The sequence below is a fragment of the Hibiscus syriacus genome, unplaced genomic scaffold (assembly GCF_006381635.1).
Source record: "Hibiscus syriacus cultivar Baekdansim isolate YM2019G1 unplaced genomic scaffold, ASM638163v2 tig00110084_pilon, whole genome shotgun sequence".
Classification (NCBI taxonomy): domain Eukaryota; kingdom Viridiplantae; phylum Streptophyta; class Magnoliopsida; order Malvales; family Malvaceae; genus Hibiscus; species Hibiscus syriacus.
The window spans coordinates 14470-36795 of record NW_024062589.1 but is presented as its reverse complement, the minus strand read 5'-3'; the positions used below and the strand labels follow the sequence as shown (position 1 = coordinate 36795).

At 32.9% G+C, this 22326-nt stretch overlaps 3 protein-coding genes across 5 annotated transcripts; 1 reads left to right on the top strand and 2 right to left on the bottom strand.

The window, feature by feature from the left end:
• Positions 1-3409: 3409 nt before the first annotated feature.
• On the bottom strand, positions 3410-12758 carry LOC120214651. Of its 2 annotated transcripts, XM_039212491.1 has the most exons (2): positions 12754-12758; positions 3410-3968 (listed from the first exon to the last, which is right to left on the bottom strand). In XM_039212491.1, exon 2 carries the CDS (start codon positions 3938-3940, stop codon positions 3524-3526), a length of 417 nt encoding a protein of 138 aa, XP_039068422.1. In that variant the 5' UTR covers positions 3941-3968; positions 12754-12758; the 3' UTR covers positions 3410-3523. The 2 variants fall into 2 exon arrangements, with proteins under 2 accessions (XP_039068422.1, XP_039068421.1); XM_039212490.1 differs by lacking the exon at positions 12754-12758 and having other exon boundaries at positions 3410-4175.
• LOC120214656 lies at positions 10085-11271 on the top strand. The gene is made up of 2 exons (XM_039212495.1): positions 10085-10616; positions 10862-11271. The coding sequence occupies exons 1-2, from the start codon at positions 10085-10087 to the stop codon at positions 11269-11271; spliced, it is 942 nt and encodes a 313-aa protein (XP_039068426.1).
• A 179-nt stretch (positions 12759-12937) lies between the features above and the next one.
• On the bottom strand, positions 12938-22223 carry LOC120214648. Of its 2 annotated transcripts, XM_039212486.1 has the most exons (10): positions 22155-22223; positions 18662-22088; positions 18336-18548; positions 16872-17075; positions 16538-16736; positions 15313-15471; positions 14672-15004; positions 14104-14542; positions 13668-13758; positions 12938-13168 (listed from the first exon to the last, which is right to left on the bottom strand). In XM_039212486.1, the coding sequence occupies exons 5-10, from the start codon at positions 16592-16594 to the stop codon at positions 12952-12954; spliced, it is 1296 nt and encodes a 431-aa protein (XP_039068417.1). In that variant the 5' UTR covers positions 16595-16736; positions 16872-17075; positions 18336-18548; positions 18662-22088; positions 22155-22223; the 3' UTR covers positions 12938-12951. The 2 variants fall into 2 exon arrangements, 1 of the variants encoding a protein (XP_039068417.1); XR_005524892.1 differs by lacking the exons at positions 12938-13168; positions 13668-13758; positions 14104-14542; positions 14672-15004; positions 15313-15471 and having other exon boundaries at positions 16605-16736; positions 16872-17056.
• Between the last annotated feature and the right edge of the window lie 103 nt (positions 22224-22326).

Genomic DNA, 22326 nt, shown 5'->3' with positions numbered 1-22326 from the left:
TGGTGTAAACCAATGCGAAGATTCTGGGTGATCATCCTCGGTAAACTAGAGATGTAACACCCTAGACCAGTACTACACACAGTCGACCGACTAGGATGCTACACGGAGCCACCAGGGTAGTTGACCAACTTTTACTTCTACTTCTCTTGCTATAAATGACTATTTAAAAAAACCATTTTCACTCAAAACATCCATAAAAGAATTAAAAACGTAATACATCAGAGATATCTCAAAATAAATAAATACATTTCAAAAATATACAGATCGACTCTTAACTAACTTTACAACTCAATACAACAGGGTTTATGAATATACAGGCACTTCAAGAAACTTGATGACGTACTCTGTTCTGCTCTGAAACAGGACCTCGGTCACTCTAACTCTTCTCGAACTGAACAATCTACTAATATTCTAACATAAACATCCGAAAGTTGAGCTAACTAGCTTAGTACCACATTAACAACTAGATCATACTAAAAGTGTATCTCTGAAAAGCTCAAGCTATCAAGTCTACTGCTTTGCTTTAGTGAGTATATGTGTACACTCACTCTCTACTCTATGGTAGACATCATGGTGTGGCTGAGGGCTCTCTATATCTTGGAGCTCACACACCCCTCTAATCTACCGAGGATGACCCCCCCGGTAATCTCTACATCGGAAACCACACCCTCGACTAACCACCCTTGCAAGTGACATGCCTTGGCCTTAGTTAGTCAGCTTAAAGTGCCTTGCACACTTCCTAAGGATATATATAGACTAAAACTATACTTTCGACTCTGCTAGCTTTTCTAAAGGTACTCGGGTGTCCTGATCGTTTCTCGAGCATTCAAGCAATGCCAGTCTTATTTCATCCTAATTATTCTCGTTTCTACGTTTGAATTAATCATTATTATCATTCTTACTTGTAGTCTTATTTGGGAGTAATTAAAGCTTTTGGAAAAAACCTCACCTATATCTAAAACACCACTTATTTACTGCTCAACATAAAGCCTTTGTATCGATACTGGCCTTATAGTATCGATACTTTCTCTTCAGTATCGATACCCTACCCAAGGTATTGATACCCCCTGCTGAAATATCTTGAAAGAAAAGGGAAAGTATCGATACTAGGACTCTGAGTATCGATACTCCCTAGAGTACTGATACCAAAATGACATTCTAGAATCTCGATCTCGATACCGAGCACCCTAGTCTCGATACCAGACACTCAGTATTGATACTCCTTTAAGGGTATCGATACTACCCTCGTAACTCTTTGAATTTTGAGCCTGAAACATTACCGATATTGATACTACTTCTTGTAGTATCGATATTCACCCTTAAATATGCCTTATTTAGGCACAAATTTACCTCTGAAACTTTCGAATTTTTTTACCTTAAGGTTTCCCAATTCTTATTAAGTCTTATTTGAATCTTTAGGGTCATAAATAAGGCTTGAAAACATGCTTTAACTTTAAAACATACAATCTACCATGAAAATCTACTTAACATGCTCAAATTTAACTTTCTAGCTATTTTGCATTTCTATTGACCCGCTAAGGGTATGAAAGAGTTGTGAGTGTGTTACCTAGCCTTCTTGGTTGCTAAAACTTCTCTCAATTTAGCTATAATTTATCATTCTTTCATCTCTAGGCTTGAACTCTCTTACCCCTCTTTAACTAAACCAAAGCAAGAAAATGGATTACTACTCAACTAGAGGTTGGATTAAGCTTAAATACAACTCCTATAACTCAAATATACCCAAAAACAAGCTTAAAACACTTCATTTCTTTCAACTCCCAAAAACTTTTCTAAATCCTTACCCAAAACCTAAGATTTAGGGCTTAAATTAAAGCTTAAGAGAAGGAGATTAAGGCTCTTACCTTGGTTAACTCTAATTTTTCTTGGAATCTCAAAAGCTCTCACATTTTCTTAACCTTGGGAAGAAATATATTTTGGGTTTGGAAGGTTCACGTGAAATCCATCTAAATAAGGGGTTTTAATTCTTTAAAATAAGCTTTGGGTAAACTACACTTTTGGTTCCTCTCATTCTAACTCACTTTTAAAATCATCACTTCTCTAATACTCTTGGGCCAAATTTAAGCCCAATACCCTTTTGAATTGGTCCAAACTAATCTAGGAGATCTAATGGGCTCAATTTATGGGTCTCGGTTGACCTGAACTATTGATCCTGGATTTGGGGTATTACAATAAGGGCGTGTGGAGCTCCGAGATGTAGAACATTCAGTTGTTTCATGATGTTTACCATAGAGTAGAGAGTGAGTATACAAGTATACTCATTAATGCAGTAGACTTGATAGCTTGAGCCTTTCAGTGAAGCACTTTTAGTATGTTTTAGTTGTTAGTGTGTCACTGAGCTAGTTAACTCAGTGTTTGGAATTTGTTTCCTTACACAGATTAGGTGGAGCATTTAAGGAAGCCTTAGAGCGACTGAGGTCCAAACCAAGAGCATATCAGAGTACATTTCAAGTTTTTTGAAAGACACGTATATTTATAAACCCTGTTGTAAAGTTGAGTCATAAGCTTATTTAAGAGTTGGTATGTATATGTTTTAATGTAAATATTTATTTGGGAGTTCCCTGATGTAAAGTTTTCAATTATAATTAATGGTTGATTTTATTACGAAAAAGGTTAGTAACATGGTCGTTTTAAAGTAAGAGAGATGGGAAAAATTTTGGCCAACCACTTTAGTGATTCCGTGTAGCAATCGAATCGGTCGACGTTGTATCGTACTAGTTTATGGTGTTATAACTCATATTTATTCTCTTATATTACTTTATGTCATGAGTTTTAATTTATTAAAAGTAATAGCACTCTTCTTCCTTTTTTCCCCTCCTATCTAAATAAAAATAGGATTAAATTTAAGATTTACCCAAAAAAATAATCAGAATCATTTTCATGATATAATTTATAGAATATGAGTATGTTAAATCTCATGAGTTAAATGTAGTATAGTGCTGAATATTAATTACGTAAGTCACCCACATGTAGGGAATTTTAATATTAGAAGAATAATACTTCAAAATTTTCTCTTTACAAACTGAACAGGCTTTTTTATAAATATTTGATTTTTAAAAAAAATTTATCATGTGGCACCATCAAAATGTAGCGTGTGATCTTCCCCCAAGTGTCATATCACCAGTTTAGATTAAGTGAGGTGAAAGTGATACTTGTGGATAACATTAGAGGATAATTCTTACCAGAAAAAACTTGAGTTATTTAAAATAAGAATATCTAAAATCAAGTACCATGGGAGCTTCTTGCTCTTCCTTTTACAGCAACCATGATCTCTCACTTTCACATATGAAGCAGGTCTTGTCTTTTTGGCAGAATCAAATCATGTTTCTGCAGAACTCTAAATTTCTGAACAAATCCTTGCCCCAAAATAACAGCAAGAAAGAACAAAAAATTGAAACTTTACAATCTAATATATATATATATTTCACAAGAAAGTTGGAATTTACATTTTTAAAGGACCCAAGTTGCTAATTCACAAAAATATACACCTTCCAAACTGTAAATTTTAATCGTATTTTTCTCCCCAACAGGAAACCAAAAAGAAAACCCAGGAAAGAGACAGTAAAATATCACCCACTGTTTGCCTAGCCGAGTCCCAAGCCAAAGCCTCCACTCTTCTCTCGAACCAGAACCGCCACACGGCCATGAAAACGTGCAAAAAGATGCAGCCTTTGGCGAAGAACGACTGGAAATCCATGTCTTCCACGAAGGAGACCATGAACAGCAACAGCCCGATGGCGAAAAGGAGCAGACCCGAGAAGGAATCGGAGGTCCGGATCAAGAGCTGGTCGTGCGGGGTGGACCCGAGGAGCTTCGTGGCGGTCTCCATGCCGTGGGTGAAGGTGTAGATTTCCTTCATGCGGAACATCATGAGGGCGCCGCTTGATAGGGCGATGACCGAGTGGAGGAGACAGATCAGCATAAACGCAGACGACGGCGGCGATGATGTTCTTGTTGACATTTTTTGGTGGGGTTTTAGTGTTCTTTTTTCCTTTGAAATTCGACCGGACGGAAGATTTTTAAGGATTTGTTAAAATATGCATGGTTGCAGTGGAATCGAACACTAACTCCAAGTTTGTTTCAGGAAGCGTTGAAGGAGTAGGAGAAGAAGATGAAAAAGGAAAAAGGAAAAAGGAAAAAGAAAGCAGGATAGGATTTTTCTTACTTTTATCGGTGACTTATTTGAGGTTTAATTATGTTTCTATCCTTATATTATATAAAATATATAACTTGATCTTGTTTAAATTTAGCATAATTTGATCAATACCTATTATGAGTATAGTCAAATTGAGTTTTATGAAAAAAAATAGGTATTGATACAACATTTTTCTTGAATAGTTTATTGTGTTTACAAATTAATATAATTTCATAATTTTTTTAATCATAGACAATGTATATATATCTTATAGATGTAGTTGTCAAAAACTCTACAAATATATTTGTTTAAATTTATAACATTTAAAGAGAATAACGTTCTTCTTAACCACTGAAATCATTAGATGAATTCAAATTGATAACAACATCATTGTTTCCTTAAGGTGATTAATTATAATTTTTCTAAATCAAATTTTAAATATTTAATTAATATATAATTTATTATTAATTAAATATGATCGATTAGATTTTTATGTAGTAATAATTATATGACTAAATAATAATAAAAGAATACAATAACATCAATACTGAAAGGGTAAAACTTAATGGTTCTGTCAATTTGGATTTATTAATAAAATTCTTCGAGATGAGGACCGAATTAAGTTGAATTAAGATATAGTGACCAAAGTAAAATGTTTAGAATAATATAGAGACCAAGTTATAATTATACCATTACCCTTACTATTTTCGTCGTGTGGAAGATCCTGCCAAGTTGGCTTGGTAGAAGATAAGAATTTATTGTGGGGTCCACTTTGAGACATTAAATAATCTGCTTGTTCTTTGTAGAAACACGTGTAGGATTTTAAGTGCTGCCGACAGTCAGATTTCCTCTATGACTGTCAAAATAAGTACGTACAAATTCTCATTAACAATTATGCAGCCCATTTAATCTAAATAATTAATTAATTATAATCCAATTATAGTTTTTGGGGGTTTTCCCGATATATCACCATTTGATTTTATTTTTCCTCTGTCAGGCACCATTCAAATTATATTTTTTGATCTAACACTCTTTGCAGTAAGGTACACCCCTACACCTCGCTTTACGCCACGTGGGGTAAGATTCGCCCCTGCAACGCGTCTTGTTAAATGTGAAAAAAATTTGAGCGTTAATTTTGTAAATAATTTTAAACTGATGCCAAATATGTAATTAATTTCTTTTAGGGTGATATTTATGTAAAAACGTCAATTTTATTTATTTATTTATTTTTGATATTATTTTTAACAACATTTAATAATATTTATTGACTTTTTAAATTAATTATTTAAAAATATTAAAATAAATTTTTAATTACAATTAAGATATCAAATGAATTATTATTCAATAAAAATAAATAAAAATATAATAAAAAAGAATTATAAATGAATAAAATTCAATAAAAATATAGTGTAAAACTAAAAAATATCACCTCTTTATTTAAAATATTCTTTCTAATATTAATTTTAAAAAATATAAAATATTAAATATTAAATAAATATTAAATTTTAATTTATTAAAATGAATAAACATTATTAACTATTGTTTTAAGAAAAATAATTAATGAATAATAATTCATTTGATCCCTCAATTATAATTAAAATTTTATTTTAATATTTTTTTATATTTTTAAATAATTAATTTTAAAAGTCAATAAAATTTTTAAAAATATATAAAATTTATTATTTTTTAAATTATAAAATATTTATTATTATTATCATCATTATCATCATTTTGTAAAAGAAATAATAGTTATAAAACTTTTATAAAATTATTCATATTTTAAAATACTTTAAAATATTTTTTACAAATTATTTTATAACTCGACAAATTTTGATTTTTGTATGAAATTACACAATACATATATTCTTTTGCATGAATGTTATAAAAAGAAAGGAACTCATACGCGGGAAAAAATGATGAGACAAAACAATTTTTATGAAGATTGAGCATAAAAGATCAACTCTTTGATCTAATGTTTATTCGTGGTACAATTGAGTTGATATTTAGACAACAATTAGACAATTTTAAGTTATTGACTTTTTACGATTAAATTTTCATTCGATCCCTGTAGCTTTCCACACCTACGACTGTTTAACAATCATAACTTGACTTTAGGTCTCGAGAATAGAGTATTTTAAAATTAATTGTTTAAAAATATAAAAAAATATTAAAATAAACTTTTAATTACAATTGAGGTATCAAATGAATTATTATTCATTAATTATTATTTTTTAACAACAATTAATAATGTTTATTCATTTTTAATAAAATTAAAAATTAAAATTTAATATTTATTTAATATTTTTTAAAATTAATATTAGAAAGAATATGTTAAATAAATATGTGATATTTTTTAGCTTTACATTATATTTTTATTGAATTTTATTTATTTTTAATTCATTTTTATTTATTTTTAAAAAAATGAATAATAATTCATTTGATCTCTCAATTATAATTAAAATTTTATTTGAATATTTTAATATTTTTAAACAATTAATTTTAAAAATCAATAAACACTATTAACTGTTGTTAAAAATAATATCAAAAATAAATAAATAGATGAAGTTGTCATTTTTACACAAATATCACCCTAACAGAAATTAATTATATATTAAACTTATTCTCATTTTTAAATATTAAATTAATTATAATTTAATATATATAATATAATATATTTATTTGTTAGATTTGTTTTAATAATTTAATATCTGTGTGTGTGAAATAACCTTGAACAATATATATAAAATGTTGTGCAATTTTCAACGTGGGTTTTTTTATCTTGTGGCAAAGGCCTGCCTAGAGACTTTTAAGGTCCATGAATCTCCCCCCACCCCCCACCCCCCAAGATCATTTAAATGTTTAATTTGTTTTATTTAATTAAAATAAATTAAATTTACCCTCTAATCATATAGTGACACGTGCCACATCTAGATTAGATGACTAAATTTATTTTAATTGAATTAAAATAATGATTAAATTGATAGAATGTATGAATATCAAGGACCAAATATATAATTATACCAATTTTATCAACGGTCACGTTATCAGCTCTATTAAAAAGTAACGACCAATGGCTTAATTGAACCATTTAAATAGTTTGGTCGTTTGTTTGATCGCTTTTAAATGTTGGTGGTTAAAATAGTTGATGATCATAGCTTGATGGTCACCCGTGTAATTTACCCTTTTTGTTATATAGAGATCATTTATAGGATACTTTTTCTTTATTTCTCATTTAAATCTTTATTTCATCAAAAAAAATTATATTTAAATCGACTATTAAATTCTATTTGATAAAAACCTTAGTTTGATCACACCTATTATCAGCCTTATATATCTCTTCCTATTTATAGATTAACTTTTCGAAATTTTAGAGAAAAGAACAAAAGTCAGCCAACTTGATTAGTTGTTGGAATTTGTGAAGCTAAAATTTGACAATCAAAAAAAAAAAATGTATAGAGGGGTGAATTGATTTTTTTTTTTAGAATTTTAAGGAGTAAGGAGAATTAAAGAGATATAAAATTATTGTACAAAGATTTATAGTGGTTTAATTTTCTTAATTAAATTCTACATCCATTATCTAAGCTCCTTACTTAGGATTTTTCAATAAATTCACTAATTTATTATTTATTTTTCAATGACAAAGAGATAAAATTTACAAACTCCCTAATTTTTTAAAGGGTTAGTTAGAACATGGTTTTCAGAACCGGACCGGTTAGCGAACCGGCCATGCTACCTGTTCACTGGTTCAACCGGTCGAATCGGTCCGACCGGTCGGAAGAACCGGACGATGTCATAATTATTTAAAAAATTAAATAAAAATACTAAAAATATTTAATAAAAAATAATTTTTTATATCACAAGTCATATTCAAAGCAAGTCATAATATATATAAATTAAAAATCATAAAATCAAGTGAAACAAAATGATTCAAATTAACTACAACATAATATTTAAGGTAAAATATATTAAATAATAAATATAATTATATAACTATAATTAAAAAATAAAATTGGGGTTAAAAAAATCATAACAAAATGATATTGTTTGGTTTATTTTTTTTTAAAAAAACAATCTCACATGGCTAAGAAACATAGAAGAGCATCCCAAAAGTCTAAAGAGTAAAAATATGAGAACAAAACAATCCCACATTACTAAGAAACATAGAAGAGCATCACAACTAACTTCTATAAATAATAAAGATAATTTGACATTCAAAATCATGGAGCATTTTGGTGAGCATTGAGTGAACTATTCTTTCACTTCAATCAAGCTCGAATTTTAGGCTTTAATTGAGCTTCTAATTTTTTTTTAGTTCAAGCCTTTTTGAGTTCAAGTTTCAATATTATATTTCGAGTTCGAGTTGAACTTGATAATTTTTAACTTGTGAGTTTGAGTGGAGTTGAGCTTACTTTTAAAGTTTTCAAGTTCGAGTCGAGCTCAGCAATACTCGAGTTCGACTTGGCTCGTTTAACAAACGACGTTTGGTTTATTTTTTTTTAAAAAAAAAATTTCAGGTTTTTTCCGGTTTTCAGTCGATCCGGTTCGAACGGTTCAGCGGTTCTGGCCGGTTCACTAGTAGCGGTTCAACCGGTTTAGATTGAACCGGACTAGGCAACGGTTCCCGGTTGAACCGGCCGGTCCGATCCGATTTTTAAAACAGAGAGCTAGAACCAAAACCCTTTTACAAAGAATAAAAGAAGTAAACAATAAAACATGTACAAGGTATGATGTTTACAAAGTAAAGCTGACAAGAACAAAATATTTATAAGAGAATAAAAATAAAGAGTGAAAAGTTTTTCTCTTGTGCTTGATTGTGTGGATAGGTGTTTTAACCTATTTTCAAGTGTCTTGAACTTGTATTTATATATTGTAATGTGTTTGTGGTCGTTTCTGATCGTTAAAAGTGATTTGGAGCCATTGAGAATGTTTTCTCTGTAAAATAAAACTGTCCAATACAGAGGGTATCGATATATAGGGAGTATCGATACTATCTTTGTAATATTTAAATAAAACTAGCCGTTACTAGCTGTTGGGCCTAACGGTATTGATATTATCCTTCATGATATCGATACTACTATGTAAAGTAGTATCGGTACTCCTTTGGGTATCGATACCTATTTTGTATTCTGAAATTTGAGCAAGCTGGTAGTATCGATATTACCTAGAGAGTATCGATACCTCTCTTACCTAGGATATCAGTACCACATGAACAATATTAGTATTGTTTATATAATATCGATATTGTAAGAACAGTATTAGTACTACGTACTTTGAAAATTAGTTTTGTGCTTAAATTCACTTTTAATGAACTTTAAATTATTTTTGAAAACTTTGAATAAATTCAATTCAAGTCCAAAAATATTTTACCTTAGTTTGTCACATTAAAATATTATAAAACATGGTTCAACAATCTCCCCATTTTTAATATAACAAAACATTTGAAAATTTATTTTTGACAAAATTCCTTTTTAATAAAATATTTAATGAAAAAGAGACGTTTTTGAAAGTGTTAAAGTTTCCCTTTTTCATTGAGAAATTGAATTTTTCAAACTATACATCTATTCTTTTTTGTTATATAAAAATAATTTAATTTTAAAATTCAAAAGTAACAATGGAGAATAAGTAGTAAATTTTAGTACAAAATCATTTGAAAAATCAAAACTCCCCTAAAAAATAGCATTTCAAACAAAAATTTGATTTTAAAAGCATAACACTTAAAAAAAATTGAATTTCAACAAAAATGAACAAACATGTTAATAGCATATGAAATTTAATATATCAAAGTATAGTAAATTTTATACAATATCAATTGTTGAAATTAAATGCATATACATAAAGTTATCTAAAATTGTTACATATTTTAAAAAAATGATATCAATTATTAGAGGATATCATTTGAAATAAATCACATGCATAAGGCGAAAAAATCCGATGGTCGCCATTGCAACTAGGTTCCCATCAATCACCGGAATTAGTGTATGGTTGTCACCTGGAATTCAAGTTTCAGGAGCAACACGATTCGTTTGGGTCCGATATGTCGGGTTTCTCGAGGACAGTGACTTGGGAATACAGGGAAACTGCGACGGAGATAGATTTCGAGGCAATAACGATAGAACCGTAGATCGCGGTGACGATGATGATGATGATGAGAAAGAGAACGATGAAGCAAGCAATGAAAATAGCAAGAGTTTTTGGGAGAGCCAGCACCAGGCTTTGCAGCAAACATTGTTCAGGACCAACTCTGTAGAATTGAGAATTCGGAACGCCACGAAAGAAGCTTTGAAAGATGTTCAGAGGGAAAGTACAGCTTGCGGTTGTGGGAAATCATCAATGGTGGAGGATTGTCGGATTTGTCTCATGAGAGAGGTTGCTAGTCGGCTCCAAAATGCCGGTTTCAACAGCGCCATTTGCATGACTAAATGGCGAAGCTATCCGGATATCCTTCATGTATCTATTTCTTTCTGTATACCAATCCTTTTATAGATTTTTGGGTTCGAATCCTACACAAATTTATGTGTGAAAATGGGTTCCCCACCGTTACATAACATATCTCGATCATTAATCTCTCTTAATCCAATGATTATAAATCAGTATAAAACATGGCGCGATAGGATCTTACCTTGTATGATGTATATAATATTACAACATCAATTACGTTGCTTTCTCTTGGTGGGTCTCAACTGAATTTATGGTTTAATATTTGTACAGGGAACCATAGGTTTTTGGATGTGATAGAGAATTCGAGAAAAGAGGAAGTAAGGGTGATCAAAGAGTTGAATTTCAGGGCAGAGCTTGAGATCGCGAGAGCAAGTGAAGATTACAGTCGTTTAGTGCAACGATTACAGGAAGTTTTCGTGGGTAAAGTAGAGAGATTAAGCAATGTAATCAAAATCTTGTTTTCGGCCGCCAAGAAATGCATGAAGGAAAATAAAATGCATACGGGGCCTTGGAGGAAACAAGGATACATGCAAGCCAAGTGGCTAAAATCGTGCGAAAGGAATACAGCGACACAGTCCTTGCCAGTGGGATGTTCCGGCAGCCAGTTAACAAAACCGAGGGCATCGATGTTGACAGAAGATTTGCTCGATGTGCATTGTACAGCACTTGAGGTTGTGTAAATAATGAATGTGCCACTTTCACATGAAGTTTAGATTTATGGGTAAATAACTACATATATATATATATATATGTTCCTGAAACGAGGCTGTTGGTCGCAAATTTTGTTTTGTTTTCTTACGTCTGGAAATTTTAATTTGTTTTTGTTTGAGTGAATGATGTTCAAATATATGGACCATATGGTGCAGAAAGTTTCAGATTTGATGACAGAATGTGGTGTGTTTTGCAGCAGGATCTATACACTGCTGGATTTGGATTCTTTAAACTTGAATCTTATAAAACTAATGTTTAATATAATAACAAATGGATCAGATTCCAAAATCTGATTAAGTAATTTTTCGAGTTTAAACTTGTCTTCCAAAATAAAATTTAATTATTTTTAATAGTAATTACTAAACAAGGAATGATCTTGAATAAAAAGAAATTATGAATGGTTTCAGATCTTGGTAAAATGATTATGAGGTTAGAGACGATCTAGCATTAATGGTTATGAGGTTAGAGACGATCTAGCATTAATGGTTGAGGTTAGAGACGATCTAGCACTAATGATAAAGGGCAGTGTATCCCACAGCCACCTTAGCTAGGCACTAGGCAAACGCAATTCCAAGTTGTAGTGGATGTTTGTGTTTAATAAAACTGGAGCTAGTTACACAACGGTAGATTGGGAAATTTTATACTCGTGACTAGAGGTGCACAAAAAATTCGAATATCCGATTTTGTGTAAAAAATATTCGAAACCGGATTTGGGAAAAATCTGTTTTTTTTAAACCGGATCGGATATTTTAAAACCGGATAGTATAACCGGTTTGAGAAAAAATTAGACGACCGGATTTTTTACCGGATTAAAAATCGGTTTGAAAAAAACAAGATAAAAAACCAGTTTTTTATCCGGAAAAAAAATTCGGTTTGGGGTTTAAAAATCCAGTATGGAGTTTAAAAAATTGGATGACCGAATTTTTTACCGGATTAAAAACCGGTTTTTTCAAACCGAAACCGGTTACACCAGTTACATCATCCGGCCCTCCAAACCAGTTATGATCCGAACCGGTTTTTTTATAAACCGATTTTTTGATTTAGTGAAAAAATCGAATTGATTTTTATCTGATCTGGATTGAATTTAAATTATGTGCATCTCTAATCGTGCCCATGTAAGGTCGGGTGAGCAGAGTAATACTTGCTTGAATAGAGGTAAATATATCTTTGGTTTAATAGTTGTTAAAGAATAATAATGATGCGACTCTTATGTACTCAATGTTCAGAAAAATTAGTTGATTACCCTTTAATCAACAAAACTGGTAAATTACATGTTTGGTAACTCAACTCAACTCTACTCTCTTTTCACTCATAGCACTCAATTTTTTTCAATTTACTCATTGAATTTTTTATCACTCCGCCGTTAAATAATTAATGGGGTTGGGACGTATTTTAATCAAAACAATGCTGTTTTAGTTTACATTTAATTTTTTTCTTCAAGAATTCAAAACGACGTCGTTTTGATATAAATTACCATGTCTATAATGCCATCAATTATAAGAAATTTTCAAGGCGTATATCAAATAATGACTCATAATTAATCTTAAATAACCTGAATTATGAGATGAACATGTATATCAAATAAAATGGAGCAATTAAAGATTCAATTGACCATTAGACAGAGGAAAAAGGGGGGGTAATCAGTTTCATTAATTCAACTGAGAAGTCAAAATACCCGTTTCCCAATTAAATACACCAGAGTTGTCCACATCATGCAGATGCAGTGATAAGCCCTGAAATTTTGAAGGCCTCCTCTGAAGCACATTGGAGAGAGTCAATAACAATGATTGGCAGGCACGAAGCTCATCAATCCTCGCCAACTCGGTGAGTTGACATGAATCATCCTCCCATGGCTCCTCAAATGACCTACACCACCACATGGCATTTTACTTGTTTTTTTCTTTCATAAGTGAACTTCATTAGGAATACATACTGCATGCATGTTTGTACGCAATTTTGTAGTCCCTTAATTTTTTATTCACTTTCATTTTTATCGCTCCCTAGTTACAGCAGGCACGCTGACATGACATGTTCATACAGTGATTTTTTCTTAATAAAACCAATCACATATTTTCCTTGATAAAATTTATTAAGAAAAATAATATGTGAGCATGTCATGTCAGAGCAATCGGCAGACGCCACTAACCGTCGTCTTATTCAAAGGAATTAATTTATTAAAGAAAATGATAAGTGGGCAAGCCATGTCAGCTGCCTTTAATGGTTGTGCGCGAATTAAAAGTTTACTCTTTAAAAGTTCAGTGATCAAAATGCAAGTGTCCTAAAAGTTGAGAGACTACTAACATAGTTTACCCTATAATTAATCATAAAAGATTAAAAAGAATGGAGAGAGGGAGATCATTTATACCATATCCAAGCTGGATTAAGCTCGGGAGGGCAGCGTATCTTCGAACATAGCGTCATCACCGACGTCCTAAAGCTGCGCATGAAATCCGATCCTGATACAACAAAAACCATAGATCGGTTAAAACAGTATTGCAGCTCAGTTCAATGTTATAAGTACACAAACACAGCAAAAAGAATATGTTTCCTTTTTTTTAAGTTATAAGCGCGGTTACAATCTAAGTACAAATGATACATACCTGAATAAGTATCACGAAAATTAACATTATAAAATGCCAAGATGAATCTAGAAGAATGTTAAACATCCCGCCTTCCGTCTCAAAGTTCATGATATCTAGCATTAACTAGATTAATTGATTCTTTTCAAAAGCCTAATGCAGATCTCTATTCCCACCTTAGCCCATAATGGGATATAGATAAGACGGTCGATTTTAATATACCTGTGAATTTGGAATCATCAGAAAGGAGTAGGAGACTGAGCGCAGAGACAGCAGATGCAAGAACACTACAATTTATGCCAAGAGACTGCTGGAGATAAAACACTTGGGCTGCTAACATCTCATCCAAGTCACAGCTTCTTTTGTTGTTTTCTTTATCCTCCTTTGCCACATATTCCATCAGAGACCGAAGAGTTTTCAAGTTAGATTGAGCTGAAAGTTTGGAGGTTGAACTGTTAGTATTCCGAGAGAGTTTCCCATGAATGATAGAAGCGGTCAGCCAGCGTAAAAGTTTCGATGTGAAGGACTCCTCTTGTGATGCTTCCCTCGAGACAAGTGGAACATGGAGACCAGCTTCTTCCCACTGAAATGCATTTCTAGGGTTGGAATTCAAAGCTATAGAAGTAGCCCAAATCAGAAAACTTGAGAGCTTCTCTTGATTCTGCAAAATACATCCAAATGGAATTATATCGTAACATAAAGTTCTCCATCAGGATACTCATAAACCCTTGGATGAATAATAGTGTACACTCCTCTGAAACTAAATAGAGAAAGAGAGAAAGGAAAGAACCATGCAGAAAATGTCAAGAGAAGGTCCGCTCAAAAGTATTGCTTCAAGCGCGAGCTTGGCATTCGCACATCTTCCAATGTCATCTTCACTAACAGCTACGTAGATTTGGAATAAATCCTCTTGTGATAGGGTAAAATGAGGTTGGTAGATTTTCCTTTTCTGGGAAATCTTTAAAGTTGATATGATAATCTTGAAAGCGGAGTTTTCATTTATCAACTTCTTGCCACTGACTAGAAGCTTATATAGATGAGATGTAAGTAACATAAGCTGTTCAAGGGCGCAGCTTTGCAACCATTCAGCGATATTGTTTGATGATATGACCACTCTGACAATCTAAATAAAAAATTGGGAAAAAAAGTCGGTAAATAAAGCATTCGAGTTAGCATTTAGCATATCCAGAGAGCAAATGTTGCGTCAAAAGGTCATATAACTATGAATAGCGGTACTAACAGGATTATCTTAAGTAATGGTAAGACTTGAGACAATGAAATCCAAGCAGCATTCATACAATGTCCTACCATAACTATGGAAAAATATTATTGTTCTTAACATGTATTCTACTCAACATTTAGCATATCCAGAGTGTGTATGTAGAATCTAAAGAATAGCAAAAAATTTAGAATGAAGTAAAAGAAGATAACCTCTATAACCACAGCCAACTCAGTTGAGAAACATTTTTTTTCATCTCTAAGTAGCACACTGCTATAGGTTGAGAGAATAGATGACAACCATGGAAACAGACTGCAGCGTTCAACCAGATAATGTGCCGTTTTATGCAACTGCACAGACTTTTTCAATATCTGCAAAGCAAACAAAATGAAATAACTTACTTCATACGGCAGCCAATCATCAACAGTACAAATATGGGTTGCATCTGCATTTTTAAAGCATAGAATTTGTTCCTTTGAGATTGACCATAACTGTTGAACTTCAATGATATTGAATGAAAATCTATCTAAGATTATGGGATGTTTCAGAAAATATATGTTTCCTTCCTGAGATGTTTCTGAATACTATGTCGGCAATTTTGGCATGCAAGTAATCCTATTGGAGAACCTAAAGAACTCCACCTTAATCTTAAGGGCTAAGGATATTCTGATAATATGATATAGACATGTACATCTTCATTTGAGTAATATTTCAGCTCATTTTCACCTTGCTTTTTCCCTTTCTAGTCTCTTCCCAAGCCCAAACTCTAACCACTTTACTCATTTTGCAATTTCCCCCATTAAATAGTCATATCATATTTGGATATTCAAACCAATACCATACCAATACAAAACCTAATTCTTCCTCTTCTTTCACCACACTTAGGTTCTTCAAGGACTGCCCACTAATGTATTCATTTCCTCACATATGGCTAATGCACTCTAAACTTTAAGAACCCTGAACCACGATTATCAAACTTGCAATACACAATTCACTGCCATAACCATCTATCAAACTTGCATACATCAACTTGGTTACTCAATTTTAAGTATTATGTAATGCATTTATAATCAATATATTGAGGTACTCTTTTCTTCCTTCCGCTAGTCGGTTCTTGCCTTATGGTAAAGGAATACTAAGAAGGAGGTTTTTAATGAGACCTTCTATTCCTATCAAAAAAAATTTATTAGTGTGAAACATAAATATGCACCAATTATAATAAGAGTAAATTTATTTCAATATTTTCTTAACCTTTCAAGCTCTTTCAAAGAGGCTATATACGTAGGTAATGGAATCACAATAAATAAGATATCATGTATCTCTGACAATATAATAAAGAGGGAACTAAATTCACCCACATTAGAACATTTTCAAGTATCTATATGATACAAGAGTTTATAGTAAAACAAACAAGAAGCTACACAACCTAAATATCACCTGAAGAATTATTGTTTTGGACTCGACATCTGAAAGAGGGGAAACATAAAAACTCATTAAAGTCTCTAGAATAGAGCTCTTGATATACAACCGAGCATCCTCTAAATTAAGCCCAGCATAGGCTAGCCGAAGTATCTAGAGCCTGCGCCCTATAGTTAACAGCATTGCTATGGAAAAAATCATGGAACAGGGGTATTTGCTGCAAACACAAATGAACCATATAAAGAGTTGGTCACCATACATAGTAAATCGGAAAGGAGAAAGCAATTTAAAGAAGGAAATTTGATGATTTTTTCCCCATTTTATAGAACTTGTCTAGGAGATGAATAAGTACCTTCATATTCACCCTAGATGTGTTCATCAAAAGCTTATTTAAGGTTGAATAATGCTCATGCAAAGTGTCCAACAAAATCATGGACATCTCTGCAGCAAAGAGGGCTACAACAGAAGGAATTCTTTGCCATGGCTCTTCTATTCCATTTTGAATATAAATCAACAACAGGCGAAGTCGCATAACATCTTTTTTCTTCTGACACCCCTGAAATAATTGATTTGGACATTGGATAAATATTACATTACCAAAAATTCCGTGCAATTTAGCAAACACACACAAAATATTTAATCAGAAAAACATAATAAAAACATATCAACAGTATCTAGGCCAATTAACAGCTTAGGTTCTCGTCTAAATACAATTACCAATTTGTATGACACACACACACACACAATTATTCTACAACTACTGGGGTGGCATGTTAAAAAGCCATACAGAGAACTTTGGCGAGTTGATTTCTTTAGAAAATGCATATTTGATTGAAGTCCATGAAAAAGAGGATTCCAGGATATGCCTACAGATAGATCCTTGGCATCTTGCCTTGATTGGGTTTTTAATATCATTGGCAGAAGAGATGATATCCTTGCTTTATGGAGCATACCTATGTTAATAAATATGTTATGCCTTGTATAGAAGTGTAGGAATAGGGCAGTTTTTAGTAAACAATGGAATAGAAGGATGGTGAAAAGGGAGACCATAGGAATAGTTAACAAAGAACAGCTCACAATGTCTGAACAAAAAGACACAAAAGGATCCCGGATAGGAAATCCTTCACCATTCGGTTCAACAAGATCTGGTAGGCTTAAACTAAACAAGGATGGTGGCTTGAAAAGCAGGTGCTCATGGAGATATGAGATATCAGAGGGAAATGAGATGGCAGATTTTACTTGCTTCTTTGGAGATTGCTCAATCAACCTTGCTGATTTTTCATGTAAATGACATGAATTCAAATAGCTAAGAGTGTGAGATTTGACACCCTCTTTCCAATTCCATCAAACCCATAAAAGATCTCTTGAAAACATTGGACAGTTGGACTTTCCCAAATCCTAGGTAAAATATTTTTGTAGCAAGATTAGCCAATAAAAGTTTATATAAACACCCCAAATCCAGATACCAGCAAGCTCCAGGCAATCTGAACCACTTTTGTCTTGCTGATATTGGAGGATTTGGATATCACAGACTTGTTTAATTGGTTTTTGTTCAGGACAATTACTCCTCCTTCGACAAAATAGAAAGAAATTGATAGGTAAAATATTTTTGTAGCAAGATTAGCCAATAAAAGTTTATATAAACACCCCAAATCCAGATACCAGCAAGCTCCAGGCAATCTGAACCACTTTTTCTTGCTGATATTGGAGGATTTGGATATCACAGACTAGTTTAATTGGTTTTTGTTCAGGACAATTACTCCTCCTTCGACAAAATAAAAAGAAATTGATAATGGTACCAAAAAAACATTTGTACCTCCAGTGAAATCTTGAATCTTTATAGAACTTCATTTGCCAATTTTCGAATCCCAACATCACGAGAAGACATACTAGCAAATGCGACAGCTAGCAAGCCTAGACCAGTGAACTCAACTGGTTCAATATAGCCTGCTGATAAGCTATGAATTGAAAAGTGCATGATAAAAACAGGATCATATAGCAAATTTTTTCCAGCACCAAGAGAACATGGCTGCAAAAAGTGAAAATATAATAATTGTTATAGCAAGATCATAACAAGCAATACAGATACTAGAGCAACTGAAGAAAATTCAAAATCATGGAGCACAGTAACTAAAGATGTACCTCAATCATATCCATATGATTATCAGTTAGAGACTTGTTCAAGGATAAATGCTCTTTACTAGTTCTATCATAAGGGAAGTGCAACACTGTTGCAGCACATACTTTTGGGTCAACCATAATATTCTCCCTGTACTTATTTTTTCTACCGTCTTGAACTGTTTCAGTATCATTCATGACATCAGTAGAAGCACCGTGCTCCAGCATGTGTTCTTTTTTTACTTTCGTTGCAGCCGTGCCCCAAAGGTAATCCATTTCTTTAATATATTCAGATCCTCCCGACGAATGTATAGACTCAATCGCATTCATCAACTGTTTATCTCCAAGTCAATTTCACTAAGAGTTGCACCATAAGAAGATAAAAGCAACAAATGCAATTCTTTAAGGTTTATGCCATTATCATTTCCAGAATCAAAACCATACTGATTAGTGCCAGACTGAAGGAGTATTCTAAGTAACTTAAGAATTTCTAACTGTTTCTTACACATTTCAGTTGCTTCCTGGTCATCCTTGCCATCTGCCATATCTGAAGGGATATGAGGGATAACAAGCAACCTTAGAATACTGGACATAGGCCTGAAAAATGTACCAATCTCTGAGACAGATGGTTTAGAGAGATAGTGAATCATTGGGCCAAACTGAGAGTGACCAAGCAACATTTGAAGGCATAGAACACGCGAAAAATTTCCCTCTGACAGCGATAAAAGAATGCTTCTTAGAATTCTCAGTGTATTGGGATCTTCAAATCTGTGGAGGAGAGTGGATCTCATCAACTGCTCCACAAAAGGAATAGATTGCAATTGAATTAGATGGCTATGCATTTTTCTGGTCAGTTGAAGAATATTTCTCAAGATGAAAGCTTCTGAACATCTGTACAAGCCTTGGCAATCCCCATTACTTGCTAATATTGATGTCGAATGCCCAGGAACTAAAGGTAATTTCTTAACCATCCATTTCCATGCACCCACTAAAGCATTCATAAAATGCATTCTTGCTGAGTCCACTTTATTAGACACTGGTATTACTGAGGCTTCTTTCAAGCCTTCACCCGCTTCTTTGGCCATAAACAGAACTTTATCATCTTCTGGAAATAACAGCATCCTGCAGAATGATATTTTGGCAATAACTTCATTAATATGATTCATTGACTTGTTAACTGAATTAAAATCCATTTCAACATCGCAATCAATCAGTTCTCCATGTGTAACAGAATATGCAAAAATGGAATTAAAAAGCTCCAATCGCTTTTTCAGTTTCACATAATCTCCAGCTAAGAAAAAGTGATATCTTAGCATATGAATTGATTTCCCAAGAAGACTTCCATCAACCAGATTAAAAAGTTCTTCAGAAGAAGATGGTAAGGTCTCGTTGTACTCCTCCTGAAATATATCTCCGGACACAAAACTCTTCCAATGCATGAAACCATCCAACAACATCCTCGAATAAAAAGATGGTATAGTTTTAAAGTGCTGGAAAAAATGCTTCTCAAATTTCACAAAAGCTGAATTTAGCAATGATAAAGCAGCCGGAAGTAGCATCATATAATCCTGATATGAAAGGGCATAGCTAGAGAATTCTTCAATCAAAATGCCATTGGACTGAAAATTTTTGTTTAAGATGCTTAAAAATAATTTCCCAAAGATAGACAAATGCAGGGGACTCATCTCAATAAGAAGATGCAACAATTTAGCTTTCACAATGCTAGTCCTACAAATGCAGTGAGCAACCATTTCTACAGGAGTGCTGATTATAACCCTTGACATTGCTACACTTGACGGATGCAGTTCATGATTATGCATGTTTTTTTGCCTATACACAGCACTAACAAATCTGAGTAAACACGAATCAGCAAAATCCAAATTGAAATTACAGGCAAGTTTACAAACTTTAACATAGATATCCTCCAAAAGATTAACATCAAAAGTCTTATCTTCCACTTCCCATAAGAAATCAAATGGTACTCCCTTTATTAGAGGCTGCTGAAAATAAGCAGAGAGAACTTCAAAAGCACCACCAACAATTGAAAAACCAACACAGAGAGCTGACATTACATGATCATTTTCAACTGTCAGTTCATTCACATCAATTCTACTAAACATCCAATGCCCCAATTCAAGAAGCTCAAAAGGTGATATAGATTGAATCAGAGCATGTACAGCACAAAATTATGAGAAAAGTGGCAATGAATATCCACTAGCAATACACAAATCAAACCTGTTCCTTAAGTCCATAAACAGCCCTTGTACCAAGGAACTGAAAGCCCTTTGAAATTTCCTTTTTGCTCCATCTTCAATGACAGAATAATGGCTTTTGGAAACAGACAAGTAGTAGTCCAAAGTGGCAGTCAACAGATCCAGAATTTGATGATCCAATTTATGAAGCCTTTGCCTATATAAACTCAAAAAAGTATCTAAATCATTCCATACGAGTCCTGTTGTCATCTGACTAACCTCCTTATTCCAACTCATAGGACAATTCAGTGATGACATCACTTCAGGATGACATAAGATGGTTTTTGATACTTCTCTTATTGTTTCTGCTGACAAAAGAACCTCACTATCTGTTGAACATTCAAACTCAGGCTTTAAAGTCAATAGTCGAGAAAACATGTTCTTTACAAGAATCAAACATGTATCAGAAAGTCGTTCCAGTTCATTTAACTGTTTATTCCTATAAAAGAATCGTACATGATAAAACCAAAATAATACAATGTGCAGACAGGAAATGACATAATCACTAGTGCATTCTGACCTTATTGCCAAAAGCAAGTCCTGAATTTTGGAGTCCTCGGATAAATAAAGAGTATCAATACTTATAACTGCAGAAAATAGCACATGAAAGGGAATCTGCTTCAAAAACAAACTAAATGCTGTCGCAGCTGATTCTATTGTATCAAAATCAATGTCAGAGGGCATTCCTTCAACATCACCGTTGCCTTTTTGATGGATCATTATCATAGCCAATTCCAAACCAGGGAAAAATACTTCAGGCCATAAATTAGAAAGACCAACAAGAAAATTTTGCTCACTAAATATTATTGATGACAATAGAGGGAGAGCTACTCCAAGCTTCAGAGAAAGTCCTAACCAAAGGAAAATTCTTTAATAGATCCTCTGGTGTAGCACATAGCAATGGCAGAATAAAAGCCTTTAACTATTCCAGCCAGTTCACCACCATGCTCATTTCTAATAGTTTTTTTCACCTCATCAAGTGTCTTTGCAAAAGAACAATCAGTAGCAATGGCAGTTTTGTCAATTGAAAGGATGTACTGAGGTTGTTGACACAATGCATTTTTTGAGAAGTACAACAAACTTTTCAATGGTCTCCACTCACATAAGAAATCCCCAGTATCATAAACCATGGAATGGCGATCACCAATTCCCTTGGACAAAACTGACTGAATTAAATCAGAGAATAATCCCGCATCTACCTATCAAATTTCAGTGGTAAAAAATAGACAGTTTTCAAGCATTAGTTAAACTGCAAAATTCTGTACCTGTGTCTGCAAGAGATATTTCAAAGTATTGCACACATACAAGGATATCATTGACTTATGAGGAATTGAGCAATTTCAGACACTTATCGAGGGCACATACAGTGAGAGGGCCAAAGTTAGGTGATATACCTGCAGCAGCACAACATAAACAGTGACTTCAGTAAATAATACT

What these genes read in the sequence shown, in the direction of transcription:
- LOC120214651 (XM_039212490.1), bottom strand. Translation starts at nt 3,979, where the DNA reads ATGTCAACAAGAACATCATCGCCGCCGTCGTCTGCGTTTATGCTGATC.
- LOC120214656 (XM_039212495.1), top strand. Translation starts at nt 10,085, where the DNA reads ATGGTCGCCATTGCAACTAGGTTCCCATCAATCACCGGAATTAGTGTA. An exon ending in TCATGTATCTATTTCTTTCT is followed by an intron (nt 10,617 to 10,861) that starts GTATACCAATCC and finishes ATATTTGTACAG; the next exon opens with GGAACCATAGGTTTTTGGAT.
- LOC120214648 (XM_039212486.1), bottom strand. Translation starts at nt 16,594, where the DNA reads ATGAGTTTTTATGTTTCCCCTCTTTCAGATGTCGAGTCCAAAACAATA. An exon ending in AGTTGGCTGTGGTTATAGAG is followed by an intron (nt 15,005 to 15,312) that starts GTTATCTTCTTT and finishes TTTTTTATTTAG; the next exon opens with ATTGTCAGAGTGGTCATATC. An exon ending in TGATGATTCCAAATTCACAG is followed by an intron (nt 13,759 to 14,103) that starts GTATATTAAAAT and finishes TTGTTGTATCAG; the next exon opens with GATCGGATTTCATGCGCAGC.